The sequence below is a fragment of the Panthera pardus genome, unplaced genomic scaffold, assembly GCF_024362965.1.
Source record: "Panthera pardus isolate Hobbes unplaced genomic scaffold, ASM2436296v1 HiC_scaffold_26, whole genome shotgun sequence".
NCBI lineage: Eukaryota > Metazoa > Chordata > Mammalia > Carnivora > Felidae > Panthera > Panthera pardus.
The window spans coordinates 4,782,636-4,801,172 of NW_026526832.1; the positions used below are offsets into that span (position 1 = coordinate 4,782,636).

Below are 18,537 nucleotides of genomic sequence, written 5' to 3' on the forward strand. Positions count from 1 at the left end.
TTACAGAAAAACATGAAAAAGAAGGCTCTTGGCATTTGGGAACTCTGGTAAAGAATGCTGTCTCTCTGAAACCGGAGTTTTATTTGATGTTTCTTGGAAAGAAACCATTCAACTTACTTTATAGTCTCTCAGTTCTTCAAAGGGTTCAGAATTAGACACACACACAAAAGCATAAATAATCCAAAAAAAATGTTGTACTCTATCTCGTGAATGCTATTTCCTTCCTCCTCGTAAGGTATATTTATGAACTCTGAAAAGTAATTTCAGGGGGAAAAAATGCAATCTTAGTCCAGGTTTATAACAATGAAAGTGGTTTGTTCCTGCCTTGCGGAGTATTTTTAAGATGGCGTGGTATTATTTACACAAGTGACATACGTTGACTCCCTGAGGCCAAAGTCCTTCAGATTTTACATGTGCCTTCTCAGGTGCTTATGCTTTTAGAAAAGGCGATTTGCAGTCCGAGAATGTGTTCAGTTAATCCAAACAGGGCTCTTTCCCGCTGTCCAGGTGTTAGCCTTTACCTGTGGGCCCACCCTCCCTCCTTCCCCCCTCCTCCCTCCTCCCTCCTCCCCTCTTCTCTCCCCTCTCTCCTTCCCCTCCCTCCTCCCCTAGTCCATGTGTAATTAATTGGCTACACTGGCCATACGCTGGATTTTAGCCACGGGAGAGGCGGGGCAAGTGTGTCCTTTCCATCTCAGACTGTCTGTCTGTCTAAACTTTCATGGCCCCGCTAGGCAGGTCAGTCCCATGGGCTGGACCCCGGTAGAGGCAACAGAGCTGTGACCCGTGAGGGCAGCTGACAGCCCGGTCTCTTTGATGCTCTGAGAACAGCTTCCAGAGGCCTCTTTGTAGATGGCCATCAGATAAGAGACGCAGTGCCCCAGGGCTGCCCCAGTCATTTGGTAGGCAAGTATTTTAAGCCTGATTTCTTCTGGAAAGAAGTTCTGAGAAACTTCTGCCCTGGTGCTCCACATCTGTGCACAGTAAAAGTCTACACGTGACTGGGTCCCACAGAGGGAAGCTATCAGGGGTCTGGAGGGAGATGGGGGAGGCTCTCCCATTCCCACCCAATTTAGTACTCCCTTGGCCTGTCCAAGGGGCTAGGGTAGCCATGCGTTTTCTCTGAAAAAAGAACTACATCGTTCCACTCATGTTCCTGGAGCACCTACTATGTGCCAGTGCTGGGATGCAAGGAAGGGGGCCCACCCAGTCCTTGCTCTCCCGGAGCACACAGCCCAGGCCTTACCAATCACTGGACCCCAAGTTCCAACAGACACCAGACTGGGGGGCTCCAGGAATGTGTCCAAAGCCTCACTGCCCAGAGAACAGAACCAAAGGTGAGACTGAGTGGGGCGGTTGGGCAGGGCCACACTTGGGAAGGTGACCTGGGAGCTGTTGAAGAAGCCAGCCCTGTGGCTCTCTGGGGGAGAGCACTTCAGAAAGAGGGGACAGCAAGACCATGATGTGGGAGTGAGTATTCCCTGGGGTATTCCGGGAAACAGCCCGTATTTGTTGGGATTGGTTTCCCCAAAGTGTCATGTTCTTGGGATTAATGAAGACTTCTTACACTAGCCACCCAGATCAGACAGCACCTGACTGCACCTGCCAGCGGCACTGTGAGAGGCTGACTTCATCCAGGCTTTATCAGGCATGTGTGCTCTAGGGGAATTTATTTATCAGCACCCTACCAGCACCATGGCTCTCGGCAGCAGCTTTTAAAGGAAAGGGGTTTTGTTTGTTTTTTTTCTACATTTCTTTTTGAGAGAGAGAGAGACAGAGCATGAGCAGGGAGGGGCAGAGAGAGAGAGGGAGACACAGAATCCTAAGAAGGCTTCCAGGCTCTGACCTGTCAGCACAGATCCTGACACGGGGCTCAAACTCACAAACCGTGAGATCATGACCCGAGCTGAAGTCGGATGCTTAACAGACTGAGCCACCCAAGTGCCCCTAAAGAAAGGGATGTAGAGGAAGTTTAGAGGCCCTGGGGCCCGCGTGCAGGCACAGGGTGGAAGGAGGAAGGGGCCGCCATGAAGTAAAACAGGACCCCACCCACCCACCTACTCAAAAAAAAAAAAAAAAAAAAGAACCATTTTGCCAAAGTTCGGACCTGCCTCTTAGGAAAGAAGTTTGTCATTCGTATAGGCCGCTGTTCCCACCACTATTTTTTTTAAAGGCAAAAACCACAAATCGTGGTCAAGCAGCCAAGAACAGACTTGGGCTTTCATGAGAAATGATTTACCACAGAATCCTAATCAGACATTTCATTGTCACCCATGCAACCCCTTGGTCATGCATCAAGTGCCCACCAGGTGCCGGGCACCACGTTAGATCCTGCCTTGACCCTCATGATCCAGAAGGCAGGGAGACACAATTCCAAATAAAATCTCCTGGTGGGGTCGAGAGCTTCTACCTGCAAGCCAACAGAAGTCCAGCCCCGGAGCTCAGTGACTGGGAGCCTGAGTCAGGCTGAGTCACCTGGGAGATTTGCTGCCCTGAACCCTCACCAGGCCAGGTGGGTGGCAGGAGTCCTGCCCTCAGAAGGACTTGGAGGAGTCCAGGCTGGGCCTGTAGGGGCTCACACAGAGGCAGTTTTGGCAGGGGGGTGCTGACCCAGTATCCTTGCATAGCACTGAGTATGTATAGGTGACCACCACCCCCCCCCCCCCCCCCCCCGGAAGAATTTCTTTTCCAGCTGGGGGTCATACAGGTTGTGATCTCTTCCCCGGCACAAGCGACCGTGTGACCCCACTAGGCGCCCACACCTGAATGCATGCTCTCAGGCCCATTGTGTGTCCTTGCTTTTCAGGGGACCATGACACTTTCCCCTGGATTCTGAGATTCCTTCATGCACCACGCCCATCTGAGCTGTGAAGGCCAGGTTCAAGCACACTACGGTACTCACTGTCATCCATCACCTGTTCCACTCCATGTGTTACGCCCTCCTTACCACACACACACACACACACACACACACACACACGTGTGCGCGTGCACACGCAGGCATACAGCCTGGCTGGCGACCCATTCTTCTGTCTTTGTCCTTGCTGAGCCCTTTCGATCTGTCCTACCTGATCGCTCAGGCTCTCCCCAGGCACAGAGCCTCACCGACACCTTGCAGTGGCCCTGACCCCGGGCCCTCCAGCCCATTCTGTCTGTCCTTCCACTCACCCCCAGTGCGGCAGGAGGCACGAATGCCAGTGCCAGGGCAAACTGACAGAGGGAAAGAGACATGAGGATTGAACATTTTGCAAGCGTAACAAAAATGTGAAACAAGCTGAAGGTACCCGATTGGACGTCGTCCTTCAGAGCGTTCTCCCTGGGGGTGAGGCACTCGATCCCGTGATGCTGTGCCAACTGGCCACACCGTTTCTGAAGTTATCTGTGGGAGTCCTGAGCAAACTGACCTGGCGGTTCCCAAGCCCTGCCACCCACTGCAGTAAAAAATACAGACTATAGCGGTGCCTGGGTGGCTCAGTCGGTTAAGCGTCCAACTCTTGATTTTGGCTCAGGTCACGATCTCACGGTTCGTGAGTTTGAGCCCCGCGTGGGGCTCCACGCCGACCGTGCAGAGCCGGCTTGGGATTCTCTCTCTCTCTCTCTCTCTCTCTCTCTGCCTTTCCCCCACTTGCGCTCTCTCTCAAAATAAATAAAAATAAACTTAAAAATATACGACACTAGAATCGCACTAGTTTTGGGGAGGTGGACCCTGGGTGTGGGTTATTTGGCAAAGGCCTAACGTCCTCCCGGGTTGAGCGTCCACATCCCCTACTTCCGGGGCAGCATCTGGCCAGGGTTCAGCGGAAGCTGCCCATGGGTCATGAAGATGACATCGTTCGTCCTGCGTCCCTCCCGATCGAAGGCGCCGGTTCCTCAGATTTATGAGTTTATAACCTCAGTTTTATAAGTTTTTAAAGTGTTTCATTAAAGTAAATGCCTAAACATTGATGCAGCCTTTCTTCAACGGGCTAGTGGTTTACAGCCCAAGTGGCTGGGATTCCTTTCCAAAAGCCCAACATTTTCCCTTTAAAACGAATTGATAACACTTTGTTTCTGGATCAGGCCTGACTTGAGTTGGCAGATCAACACAACAGAACTCGCCATTGGCCCTTCTTCCCCCTCCAGCTTTCCCCAAATCTCCTCCCCTGCCCCGCCCTGTTTCTCTTCTCAGGAAGTAGCCTCCTCCCCTCCCCCGCCCCCCCCCCCCCAGCTGCTCTGGCCCAAGTCCTCCCTGAGGACCCTCGAATCCTTCTCTCCTCTCTCCCTCCACCCTGGGAGGTGCTATCTCCCTTCCCTCCAGAGCATCTCTCCCTCCGTCCAGGTCCCGGGCCTCCCGTCCCCCCGCGTCTTAACATTTCTACTCGCTGCCACCATCCAGGCACGGCCAGCGGGGTCTCAAAGCTTGAACTTTTTATCTTGACATAAGCTCGGACACACGAAGAGATTGCAAAATAGTATAAACAGTTCCCTTACACGGCCCTCACCCGGATTCCCCAAATGTTAACATTTTGCCACGTTTATTTCATCCTTCCCCTTTGCCTCACCGAATACACATATATGCACCGCCATATGTTTGTCTGAGTGTCTGAGCGGAAACTGCAGACATGCAATGCCCCCCACCCCTAACTGCTTCAGCCCGTATCTCCTAAGAACAAGGACATCCTCTTAAACCACCCTGGTTCAATGACGAAACTCGGGAAATTAACCTGGGGGCAACATTATTATCTCATCTACACATTTTACTCAGATTTCCCCGCTTGTCCCAATCGTGTCCTTTCTAGCAAGTGGAAACCCCAGATCACTTACGACATTCTGTCACCGTGTCCCTTCAGTCTCCCTCAGGCTGGAGTTCAGAGGAATCTTTCTAAAATTACTCGTATCAGCTCATGTTGGTTCTGCAAGTGCCCTGTGGAATCAGAGGGGCCCGGTCTCTGGGGCATGGCCCACCCGGCACTGTCCCCAGTGCCTCTCTATGGCACTGGTTCCTGGAAGCAGCCTCACCGGCCTCCTTACCATGCTGGCCTTCATGTCTCTGGTCTCTCGGTCTGGAACCGCTCCCAGCTTTGAGCCGGCTGCTCCTTGCCCGCCCTGAGTCAGAGGAGAGATCCTCCTTGTTCCCGCCACACCACCAGACCTGCTCCGCCACACTTGGCCTTGCTCGTTGCTTTCACCTTTCATCGCCCGTTCATTTGTTCATCCCTTTATCTTCTGTCCCTCACCCCCCACCGAATATAAGCCCCGCGAGGGTGGGCAACTCAGCAGTCTGGTCCTTGCTGAGGCCTGAGCACTTGGAAAAAATTGCACCTGGCACATAATAGCTGTTCAATAAACACTGGTTGAATGAGTGGATGAATGAGTGAATGAATGAGTGAACGCAAGCTTTATCAGACTATTTGTATTAAAGACAATAAAACCCTTTCACCTATACTCACATGGGTTAGAGATTTTATAGAAGTTGAATGAAGAAGAAGAAAAATGTTTTCTCCTCAGGATGTCAGCCAATGACCTAGGAAGCTTCGGTGCACTGTTCCCCTCTTCCAACTGGCCAGACGTCAAGATAATAGACTTGATTTACTTTTTAAGAAAATGTGCCAGGTTGTCTACACCCAGGGCTTTCTGTGACGGGGCTCTCAGCAGAAATAAGTGACGCGTGTCGACTTGAAGGTCATGGTTGAGTAACATGGCGAAGAGTTTCTGACCAAGCCACAGGCTGCCTAGAACCCACTCAAATAGCAAAGGGGGCTCCCTTTCCTGCGAGAAGGGCCTTGAGAGGCCCCAAACGCCCTTGGAGGACCCCAGCCAGATCCCCAGGCCCTCCTCATGCCTCTGCAGAAACAGCTCCTGGCCAGGGGTCCACCGAGCAAGCGGACAGGGGAAGGGTGAGCCTCGACCTTGGACAGGCAGGATGGAACCACTCTCGCTTGCAACTGGACAGGTCCATCACGGAGAGCACTCCTCAGCTCTAGACACACGTCATTCTGCCAGGAATGACACATGCAGTGGGGCACCTGGGTGGCTTAGTCTGTTAAGCGTCCAACTTCGGCTCAGGTCATGGTCTCGTGGCTTATGAGTTCAGGTCCCATGTCGGGCTCTGTGCTGGCAGCTCAGAGCCTGGAACCTGCTTGGGATTCTCAGTCTCCCTCTCTCTCTCTGCCCCTTCCCCGATTGCGCACGCACGCATTAAAAAAAAAGAGAGAGAGTAAAGAAGAAAACTGCAGCAGCTCTTGGAGATGGCCTGCGGGGAGGCCCCCCGCTGCCCGTCCCCCAAGGAGCCCAGTCCTGACTGTGGTTCTACAGATTTCACCAGAGAATGAGGTAGACAGGGGAACAGGATGGCCTGAACCCCAAATTCTGCCCTGGCCTGGCACACAGGGAGGTGCACCAGGATAAGACACGCCAAAGGAACATTTGTACCCAGCTGGGGCAGAGGGAGGGGACCAGACCGAGGCCACACGTTACAGGGCCACGGGCAGCAGTCGGTAGGCTCAGACAATACCCAGAACTCTTGGGGCAACCCGCACGTCCACAGGACGCCATCAGACAAGGTCACCAAGAGTTGCAGGAGGTCTGACTCGAGAAGGGCAGGACTGGGGCCTCTAGAGGATGTGCCCTTGGTCCAGCTGAAACGGCCTCGTGGCCAGAGACACGAGCGAGCCCTGGGGCCTACAGCGCTCACCCCTCCTGCCCCTACAGGGTGGTTTAGACCAGACCACAGTGTCACAAGTCCCCAGGATGACCGGAACTGTTCTGGGGCAAGGTAGCCTCTTGCTCCTGCTCTGCAGGGACCTAAAAGGAGGAAGGAGGTGGTCATCTGTGCTCTGGCAGAGCCACATTGCCTGGCGTCTCATCCCTGGCTCTGCCACTGATGAGCTCAGTGACCCCGGGCAAGGAGCTTAAATGCTGTGTGACTCAGTTTCCCTATGTGGACACTTGGGGTGATAAGGGCGGTTTCTTCAAAGGGCTGTCGGAGATGCGATACTTTGAGCAGGGCCTCACACATCTGTGCCCAGTGGTTAGTTGTTACTATTAGAGGCATCATCACAGGGGGCTCTGGGGCCAGGTGGGGGTGGGGGAGACACCGGTGGGGCTGCCGGTCTCTCCCTAGGGTCCCACCCCAGAATTTTCTCTTGCTTTTTTTTTAAAGGATTTTTCTGCTTACTGCCCATGAGATCTGGAGCAACACAGCTCCCTAGCACGTCCTGGTCTTCCGCCTTTTTGTTTTCATTTGTGCCTGGGCTATGGTAGGGTCTGACTACATACTTGGATTGAATGAACGAACGTTTTAGGAAAACCACTACCTAAATCACTAAAAGAGTAATGAGCTCGCATGAAGTCTCTGGCGTCCTTCTGGGCCGGAGGGTCAACAACGGAACGTGTTATCTTTCGGGCGTATTTTAAGAGTGGTTGCCCACGTTTGATCTCGTCTAGTTCGCAGGTAAGGGGTTCTTGTAGAGCTGATTCTCCCCAAATCTGCTTTAAGGAGGGCAAAGGGGGAGAAGTTGTGATGATTTTCCCTTGCTGAGTTCCTTTTGGTAACGTGGGTATTACAAGGCAGAACATTCTAGAAACGAGGACCTTCAACGTTCTGGTGTGTCTTCTTGGGCTCAGGGCGTGACCCGGGAAGCAGTGATCAGGAAAGGAGACCCCCGTGGGAGAAACCAGAAAACTTGGGGGAGTTTTTGCCTTGTTTTCCATCTTCTCACAGACCCCATCTGGTCTTGCCTAGTGGAGAATTTTAACAACTTGTCACCTCTCACCTTCTGATTTTGGCTGCCAGCAACTGAAAGCAACTTGGGTTACCTCAGCACACAGAGAACTTACTGGAGGGGTGGGCACCGAGCTCAAAGAACACACAGGAAGCCAGGGACCACAGCACAGCACCATGGCCAGGGAATGCCACCACGCCCCTGCAGACCCAAGGATATTGCTGCTCTCGCAACAACCCCTCTTTGCCCTGCTTGCTGCAGATTCAGAGAGCGTTGGATTGGCCAAGCCTAGGAAACAGGTCTGCCCTCAGCTGTACCAGGGGCAGGGAGATAAAGGGAAATTGTGGTAGAAATAAGGGGAACGGGGATAGGCGGGTTGGACTGCATAATCCCCCCTCCCTCTCATAAAGAAAAGCTAGCAAGAAACATGCAGGATATATGGAAGAGAAATCAAGTGTACTAAAAGCATGAAAAATAAGCCTCATGAGGCGCCTGGGGGGCTCAGTCGGTTAAGTGTCTGACTTCGGCTCAGGTCACGATCTCACGGTGTGCGGGTTCGAGCCCCGCGTCGGGCTCTGTGCTGACAGCTCGGAGCCCGGAGCCTGCTTCGGATTCTGTGCCTCCCCCTCTCTCTGCCCCTTCCCTGCTCATGCTCTCTCTCTCTCTCTCTCTCAACAATAAATAAATGTTTAAAAAAAAAAAAAGTCTCATGGACAGATCAAAATACTACCCACCATGAAACACATCTTGGAAAAATGACAATGTTCCCCTAATAGTCACCATCATCCCAAACAAGATCTCCACAGAACTACTCAAGGCACTTAAACGGATTCTAAAATGCATTGAAGACAAAATGTAGAATGGCCACGATAATCTTGAAAAATAAGGATAAGAAATTTAAAACCTAAAACAATAGTGATCAAGGAGGGGGGTGCGGTGGAGGGATACACAAAATGGGTGAAGAGCATTAAGAGGTACAAGCTTCCAGTTGTCAAATAAAGTCTCAGGGACGAACAGGGTAGCATAGGGAGCATAGTCATGTTGTGGGGACTTTGTATGGTGACAGATGGTGGCTGTGGTGAGCATATTGTAATGTTTATAATTTCAAATCACTCTGTTGTACGCCTTAAATGAGTACAATATATTTTCTTCTTTGAGAGAGAGAGAGAGAGAGAGAGAGAGAGAGAGAGAGAGAATCCTGCAAGGGGCAGAGTGACAGAGAGATAGAGAAGTGGGGCCCACCCAGGGTTCATGTTTTACCCAAAGCGGGGCTCGAGCTCACCCGATGTGGGACTCGAACTCCCAAACTGTGAGATCACGACCTGAGCCCAAGTCATTTGCTTAATGACGGAACCACCCAAGTGTCTTTAAACAAGTACAGTATTATATCGACTATTGATTTTAACTCGGGTCTCAAAAACATTAAGCTGAGCAATAAAGAAACCAGACACACACAGAAACACATACTGCATAATTCCATTCAAACTATCCACAAAAACGAATTCGTGGTGGAAAAAAAAATCAGAACAGAGGCCACTCCTGGGAGTGGGATGGGAGGGATTGCCTGGGAAGGAGCTTCAGAGAACTTTCTACAGCGATGGCAATGTTCTTCGTCTTGAGAGGGGTCTGGGTGACAGCTTTATCTTTGGTCAAAACGTAGCAAATGCACACTTAAGATGTGTGTTTTTCTGAGAAATGAATTAAAAAAAAAGGTTTTATTGTAAATTTTATCTCAAAAGAGAACATTAAAAAAAAGAACCGACTTTATTATTAAAAAAAATTTAACATTTTATTTTAATTTTTGAAAGACAGGGAGACAGAGCGTGAGCTGGGGAGGGGCAGAGAGAGAGGGAGACACAGAATCCAAAGCAGGCTCCAGGCTCTGAGCTGTCAGCCCAGAGCCCAATGTAGGGCTCAAACCCATGGATTGTGAGATCATAACCTGAGCCAGAGTTGGACGCTCATCTGACTGAGCCACCCAGTGCCCCCAAAATAACCAACTTTAAATGATATGTGTGCTGAAGTATTTAGGGATGAATACTGATGTCTATGGTTTACTCCAAAATGCATCAGAAAGGAAGATAGATTAACGGTTGGATAGGTGACGTTAAAAATAGTAGGGGCACCTGGGTGGCTTAGTCAGTTAAGTGCCTGTCTCTTGATTTCGGCTCAGGTCATGATCTCATGGTCATGAGATCGAGCCCCACATTGGGCTCTGTGCTGACAGTGCAGAGGTGGCGTGGGATTCTATCTCTCTCTGCCTCTCCCCGGGTCTCTGTCTCCCTCTCAAAAAAAAAAAAAAATAAATAAATAAACGTTAAAAAAAAAGTATAGTAAATTGTGAAAGGTAGAATCTAGCAGGGGGGTATACTGGGGCTCTCTGTGAAATTCTTTCAAATTTTCTGCATATTTAAAGATCTTGATAATAGAATGTCGGGGGTGGGGGGAGAAAGCAAAAGATTCAAGTTAAGATATTTGTGACACGTAGAGATTTTTACTCATGATACATAGAGCTCGTCATCAACAGAAGAAATGAAAAACCCAAAGGGCCGTAAGCGAAGGCCTCTAGACAAAAGGCAAATGCCAACAATACCTGACAAGATCATCCCATTTGTAACTAGAAAAACCTGAATTTGACCAATCATGCTACTCTTCCCCGTCCAGGCTGATTATCAACACGGTATCGACACTTGGCGGAGAATTGGAGGAGAAGCGGATGTTCTCACGTGCTGCCGGTGGCCGTGTGAGCGGAGCCAGACAGGCAGCATCCGTGAGCCCGCGGCAGCGGAGACCCCCACCTCCCTGTCCCACCACCGCGCAACCCTCCCGCTTGCTGGCCAGGCAGCCCGGGGCAGCACGGAAGAGGCAGAAATGCCAGAAGCAGGACGCCAGGCGGCAAGCGGCGAACCTGCGTGCACTCGATGCAGAGGCTAGAATGGACTGGAGTCACTCTGGAAGCTCTACGACCTACTGCTAAGGCAGAATCACGTACAAATTGCTGCATTGATAGAAAAAGCAAAATCACGGTAGTCTAAGTGCGCGCGCACGCACACGGACCCACAAAGAAAAGGATGGGGAAAAATTTGAACGCGTGTCTGTTGGTGAGGAAGTAGGATGCGGGATGGGGGCCAGAACAACTTTGATCTGAAGTAAGTATGATCTGCAATAAATGTATACACACACAGATGTGTAGCAACAAGACCATAGTCATGCATTGCTCGCTTAATTAAAATGAAGCACATGAACAGATCACCCTGTTGACAACAAAGCCCGGCCAGTCTTGAACTCTCCCAGCATTTGCTTCCAAGCAACAGTGGCAAATGCTACAATTACTTATTTAGGATTTTATAGCCTATGCCCCCAGACCAAGCTTTACGGTCTCGGTCATCCCTTACACCAGTGCACACTCACTGTGGAGCACAGTGCCCCCAGCACTCAACTCAGTGAACCCTCCCAAGGCGGCAGCGGTCAGTTCACACCCGGGGCCCCAGACACTCGTTGGTGATCGCCTGGGCTCTGCAGACAAGCCCTTTCTGCCAGAGTCAAACCAGACTTCCCACCTTTTGTTTTTTCTTCCAACTATGAGAGGGGATGAGACGGCAGGGAATCTGCCCTGATCACTAATCAATACAGAGCTGGCTCCTAGTACCACCCCCCCCCCCCCCCAACCAGGTGCTGAGTCATATCTGACTACGTGGGCAGAAAACCATGCAGAAGGTCCCGCCAGCCACTTCAAAACTCTTAAGAGTGGTTTGCTTTTAAGTATGCTACACAGAATTGTCTTCGAGCGAGAATTCACAAAACCTACACGTAGGGAATACATTCTGTGACTGACAAAGGGCAGAGGTGTGGGTGTGCATATACTGATACAGAACTCCAGCTGTCTCTCCACCGTTCTGTGAAACAAATCACACAGCTCACCAAAACTAGTTGAAAGTTTTATTTGTATAAACTTCATTAAGAACATAAAAGATTAAGTTTCTTAAAAAAAAAAAAATCTGCAGTTATTTACAGCAGTATTGCACAAGTAAAGTGGCAATTACCCTGTCGAAATTCATCAGTGCAAAACACAAGTAAGCCAGGGAAATTGCAATACAAATGCTACATACGCTGGGTCCTAGGAAACAAGTTAGTGATGGGTCAGTATACAGACAGATCAGTGCTATTTATAAATGTGTACCTGATGAGTTCTGATACAGTAACTAGTGGTCACAGAATCTGGACATACGACTTAGGAGAGTTTCTAAAGTCAGGTTTCCGGATGAAAGTAGTCAAGTTACCTAGCTGGGAGCTTGAGGAACGCTTCTCAAATGCAATGCCGTTTGGAGAACAGGAGTCACCTCAGCTGGCTTAGCGTCACGTGTGGACACACCCCTGCACACGCGTGTGTGCAGAGTGGGCACACACAGGCACCAGGCTAAATCAGCAGGGATGACAGGACCATCTACTGACACGGATCCACTAGGAAGTCTCTAAAGCTTCCAAAAAGCTTTCACATCGTAACATCCAGTCTAGTGGGACCCTCAACCTCTCTCAAAGGCAACAGAGAAGCAGAAGACGACCACCTGAAGAAGCAGGCTGATCAAATGTAGGGACCAAACGGCTCAGGGCTGGGGACGGGGGTAGGGTCTGTACAATTAGCTCCTGAAGACCATTTAGTCCACACCTCAAAGCACAGGACACAGCGGGTGGGGGGTAATTCAACTACTCACCAGTTGCCAAAAAGGGATTAGTGGCAATGAGGTGGTCCTGAAGTCACTCCCGAGGCAGGAGCCACCTGTCTCCCCTGTCCCTTCCTCCTGCCCCTGAACCACTCACTCCATGGCAGTACCTCCAGAGCGGGCACGCTTCTATTTCTCTGAACGCTGAATTGTCAGGGGTAAGTGTTCAATGGAAAGATCTGTCCCAACTGCCAATGATACATTAAAAAAAAAAAAAAAAAAAAAAAAAAAAATACGGTCTGGTGTTAATAAAATTTGCTTCCATGAGAAGCTCGCTCTTTTGGAATAAAAAGTCACTGGATATTTCTTGTAGAATTTGGTAACCTGCCAAATGGTCCCTCATTGATGGCGACGCACAGACTTCATCAAAAGTAGAGCAAACCCCAAGAACTGAAACCCATGTGACCAGAAACTACAGGAACCAAAGCTGGAGGGCCAGCCTGGGAAGACCGTGTGGCTCAGGGAGCTGAGCGGTCACCACGTCAGAGTCAAAAAGCGATTAATGGTACAGCAGGGGGGTGGGGGGGGGGGGCAGGGAGGTCAACACTTTTCAAAACTTAAGACATTAAATAAGCAGGAAATAAATATACAATATTTCTACAAGTTACAGCATTATGAAACAGTAGGACACATTACACAGAAAAAGAATCTACAATATTTACAATCCTCAATTCTGAAAAAGTTTAGTAAAAACAGTGATTTTTACTCATTTATGCTGTACAAAATTTTACAAGAAAGGTAAAGGAAACACAATTGCACACAGACATTTGGCTCAGTTGGTAAGTAAAATGTGACCTCCTAATCTAATAAATAGTCAAAATATATACATTATTAAGAAGGGGGAAACAGGAGAAAGTTGTTCTCTACTGCGTACACTTCCATCAGACGGAATTTTTACCTGGTTTCTCCACAACCACCCAAAAGAGTTCTTCGTAAACTCCCTTCTAGGCAGGAGCACAGTTAACTGGAAGCATTACTCATGAGAGTATTTTGTATGTGTTTATTGCATTTCTGTGCTAAGTCACAGGACACTTTCTACAAACCTCACGTGAGAAGAGGTGGTCAAGGCACAAAACCCGCATTCAGTTTCCAAAAAGGGATCTAGCCACGTTATGTTTTCTACAAAAAGTAAAAGACAGAGAAAATACAAGGTCTACCACAGTAGGCATACCTTCCAGAGGCATCTTGATAAACAGACGCATACAGTACAGAAACGTCCAGTCATCTCTCTTGAGTCCTGGTGCGATATCCTGCTCCTTAATACTACAATTCATAGAATCTCCTATCTCCTCACGAGCTGCTTCCGCGGCCGGCCTGGAGGCCAGGAGGCCACCGAGCCAGAGGTAAACCTGTACATGTGGCCAGCACACAGCCCTCGGGCCCCGCTCCCAGGGAGCCGCAGTATTGCAGAAACAGAGTAAAGTGCCCCAGTTGGAGAGACCGGCACTGAGTATGGAGGTCCTGGGTCGGGGCGAGGCGTCCAGAACCGAATACGTCTTTGGTGTGTGTGTGTCCAGCAGGCCCACCGTTGCCTTACAACCGTGTGGGCTTTACGACCCTACAAAGGAGTTCGAGACACATCGAAAACGCAAGCTGACCCTCAACACAGCTTTAAAAACTATTCAAGACCCCAAGGAGAGTTTGGGGGAAACGAAAATTCTAAAAAAGGAAGGATATTTGGAAGCAAATCTCTCTACCTAAAAGAAAAAAATGTATATGCTATAGATACATATATATATATATATTTATATAGAATTATGAAGATACAAATGAATGAATTTCCCCACTTAATTTAATAATGTGAAAACACTGGTCCTCTTAGGGGCCAAGAGCAAAACAAGAGTTGTTGGTGCTGACTCGGTTTGATGTATTTCTCTTAAAAAGCTGTTTAATGGTCTGAGGTTTCAAAGACTGTCAGAGTTATAGGGTTCACGAAATGATCTCCACCTCCCTTCTTTTCCTGCTTCCTGATCTTTTTCTTGGGTCTCCCCAGTTAACTGCCTTTGAGATGATGGCCCAACTCACGGGCTCTCCGTCCCAGAAAGGGGGAGAAAGAAAGAGCAGCCCCAACAGAGGTGGACGCACGCAGGGCGGTCCCACAAAACCCAACCGTTCCGAGGGAAATGGAACAAGTCAAACCGACAGCTGTCAGGAGGCTGAGAGGCCGCTTCAGATTTGTGCTCCGACGGAGGAGTTTTGATGGCATTGCCGAAGGCGGGATTAAGCCTTCATATCAAAATGGATTCAGAGGGGTGGGAACCAAGCGTCAGGCATCGAAGGCCAGACGAACTTGGGAGTTGGACGAAAAGCCCGGATGCCCAGGAAACAGCCGCCTCAAGCCCCAAGGCCTGTGCCAACTCCCACGAGGGCCGGGGCTCGGACACCTGCAGTCCAAGGAACTCAGCTGTGAGGGGGCGTGCTCACCACCTGTGGCCGCGCAGACAGTGCACCTGTGACTATGGGAAAGTCTGCAACCAGAAAAGCCGACGGTGCCTGTCTGTGCTGTTACTGCCAGTCCTCCCTCAGGACACTTCTAAACGATGAGCCCATCGAAACCAAAGAAGACCAACATCAAGCCCGTCCCAGCGTGTGTGATACAGGCAGATCCTAACTCATGTCCTGACCCCATTACCTTTTATCATGAGCACGCGCTGGACCAAATCTGCGCATCGCCGTCCAGGCAGACCAGAAGAGCATCGCCGGGGGAGATAAGGAAAAACACACGGAGAAGAGTCTTAAACTTTTTGCCACAGGTGCAATTGAATTTGAGGAGGTAAGTAAATATTTACAAGATGGGAGTGGCATATCAATACAGGCTGGTAACAGACCCTCTGCCCCTTTAATCAGTTCCATTTCATAAGAACTTTTTGGTATTAATAATAATGGTAAAAAAAAAAAAAAAAAAAAAACCAAAACAACAAAGTATGTCAAAGAGGCAATGGCAGGGAAGGGAGGGGGCCATATCATACCTCTCCCGTTTAAAAATTCTGTACAGTAATCTCTAAAAAGAAACTAAGGCAGCTTTATAAATTAGCTGGCTCAGTTTCCACTGCAGAGTTTACATAATCCTCTGAGAGTAGGCAACAGGTTCTTAAAATTTTAGTACAAAAATCATTCACGAGTTGGTTAAAAAGTTTCCATTTCCTTTTTGAAAAACCTGCTCTTATTAAAGAAGGTGGAAAAAAAACCCACACCGCGTGTAAACACCATTCTTGCATAAAATCCTGCTCCAAAGAACCATGATTTGTACATATATATATATATATATATATATTTTTTTTTTTTTTTAAAAAAGAATCCTCCCTCATTTACATTCACAACAAACTTCCATTAGAAATTCTGCCGTGTGGTGAACAGAAAGGTCCGGTCCACATGCGGCGCGGCGTCCTCGGGAACGCGTTGGCCGGCCTGCCCGCACGCCCCGTTGGGGACAGAGCCGCTGGCAGCACAGCAGTGGCCCCCAGAAATTGTGGTGCTGGGGCCTGCTGGCGTGAACACGTGAAATGTCTGCACACATGTGGCTCCGCGAGGAACCCGTCGTCACTGCAATCGCCATATCAGGCGGACGATGTAACGTAACAGTCGTAAGATAATCATTTGGGGCTGGGCTTCGGCTGCTTGGTAATTATTCAAAAAGACCTGAAACGACAATAGGAAAGCTTCTTAGTTTCTCAGCCCTGATGTTATTTTTTGGGTGGGGGAATGCCTATACTTAAGCGATCCACCAATCCCACTGTTACCCAGCTCGGGAGGCACCCCATCTTCTGAACACGGGTTCTTCCCCGAGACTGCGAAAGGGGAGGCCCTCCTACCACCTCCCTTGCAGAGGGAGACCTCACTGCGTAGACAGCAGTAGACTGAATGATCTGCTGCTTTACAGGAACCCACAGAATGCTTGGAGCCTCAAAGAGCATCCTTGAAACTCTGTTTGCTTCTCTAAAACACTATGCTTTCTAGGTCATCGATGGCCAGAACTGCCTTGATCTGGAAATGCATCAACCTCTGTGCAGGTGCTGGAGAAAAGCCATGCCATCCCCCCCCACCCCACTTAACTGGAGTTGGGCGTCCCTTTGAAAGAGGCAGGGGTGGAGGGGACAGAAGAGAGATGTGAAGGAAGTCTCTAACTACCCAGGTTATTAACCTTCAAATCCGTCAACTCCCCCAAGGGTGAATTTCTGGTAGCTGCAGTTTACTTGAGCACACACGGGCAGAGTCAACCCCCATCCTCCCGCTCCATATGGGGAGCAAAGAAAAAGCAATTGAAAAATTTTAAAGAGCCTCCTTGCCAGTGACTACCCTATGTTTATAAGCTGACAAACTGTTCAAAAGGAAACTGCTGGATTAAAGGTCTCAGCGGTCTCAGAGGTCCTCAGGTCTTCCGAAGAGTGCCCACCTTGGCGTTCTAATCCATTCTGCCGATAAAGTGCAAGGTGTCAATTCAGAGCAGCCGCAGCCAGCAATGGAACACACCTGCCTCTTACACCAGGAGCTACAACCCGTTTCGCAATCCAGGCCTGCAATCCATCCTGGTCGTTTCCTTAATGAGTCATCCGTGCCCAGGACCCCGGCTCTTTGGCATCCGGGGCTCTCCACGAACCCCGTGTTCACGTGCGCAGGTGAAGCTTCCAACGCACCACCGCGGAACCGCCGGCCACAAGTCGGGCTGGGAACGAGTGTCCCGTCTCACACACAAACGGGGCCCACAGACGCCAGCTGCGAGCGGAGCCCCTGCCCTGTTTACACGAGCTCCCCAAGCCTGTCTGACAGAATGGGATTGTGATACGGCCAGGGCATTTCCCGTTCTCCTTCCATACCCAGACTGGAGGAAATCAGCTTTCTGTAAGCGATTCCTGTACAGGCGCTCTGTAACCACAGTCTGTGATTTTTATCTGTTTTACACACGAGATTGCTTTGTTTTGATTTAACTTTCAAAATTACTTTGCTTTTTCTGTGTGAGAATAATTTAGGGGAAGGTTAATTTTAGTTTAGACTAATATTAATAGGTTGAAAGAGGCTTATTCAAAATAAAACCACGACTTACTGAAACTAAGAAGGCGTAAATGCAGGGCTAAGCCATCCCTTCAAGGTGGGAAATCTCATGTCAGCCAGGTGTCATTACCAGCCTCCGGGAGACCAGAGAATGGGGTCTAAGTGACACCAGCAAGGCCCATTAGTGACAGATCCCAACTGCTTACACTTAGCTAATTTTACATTCAAGAACTGGCAGCGTCGGCGAGGAGAAATCTTCCACCCACCCTTTGAGGACATCAGGTGGACGACAGTGGCCATGACAGCAGACAGGACTCACTTCGTGAGAAGTCTTTCCAAGTGTTTAAGAGTCCCGCTTTCATCTTCAATGTAGGGGGCATGGGGCGTGTTCCAGGGAAGGCGGGGCGGAGGTGGGGGCAACGCAGGAAATTCTGGAGAAAGGAACCCCCAATCCCTGACAGACGACAAGATGCTACCACCACTCAGGAAGGGCAGCGGGACGCCTGCCCCCTCAGGCAGCACGCGAGACAACACGGCACACGCTTTCAAGCCAGCGAGAAACTGCTTTTGGACAGCATTCAACGGAGGAAGCCGTTACGACCGAATCCAAAGAAGGGCCACGCCAGCCCAGAAAACCTTTGACAGCTGGCGTGGCTGGCACAGCTCCGTGGGCACGGCCCGTCCCTCCAGAGCAGCTGGATGACGGGCAGCTCCCGCTTCCCACAGACTCCCCGCCTTCCAGCACCTGCAGCCGTACGAATCAGCTGGTTTGCGGGAGCACACCGTAGGTGCCCGAAGATGCCAGTGTGGGGCAGGCGGCGCGAGGGCCACAGCGGGTGAGGATGCCCGGCCAGGCTCCAGCTATCAGCGCCAAGCACACGACAGCGGCACAGCCAGCACGAGATCTCAGACCTCTGGCCTCCGGGGCTGTGGATAAACACATTTCTGTTGTTCAAGTACTCCCTCCCCCGCAGTCTGTGGTACTTTGTTACAGCAGCCTTAGCGAATGAACACACACTCTCGTGCTACGTGCTAAGCGGACGTTCTTGGTCCTTCCCCCTTTAGAAAAACAACACTTTTCAGGTCAGGGTTGTGGAACGCTGTTTTAATCAAACTCATTCAAG

General features: G+C 50.0%; 1 protein-coding gene across 9 annotated transcripts in view; it reads right to left on the minus strand.

The window, feature by feature from the left end:
• Nucleotides 1–11,628: 11,628 nt before the first annotated feature.
• BCL2L11 (BCL2 like 11) overlaps nt 11,629–18,537 on the minus strand; it is a 48,878-nt gene continuing 41,969 nt past the window's right edge. For 7 of the 9 annotated variants that reach the window (XM_019445389.2, XM_019445437.2, XM_019445374.2 and 4 more), the window contains one exon: nt 11,629–16,063. In XM_019445389.2, coding sequence (XP_019300934.1) covers nt 15,965–16,063 — 99 coding nt within the window. In that variant the 3' untranslated portion in view covers nt 11,629–15,964. The remainder of the gene's footprint in view (nt 16,064–18,537) is intronic. The other 2 variants (XR_002078882.2, XR_002078883.2) reach the window with 2 other exon arrangements.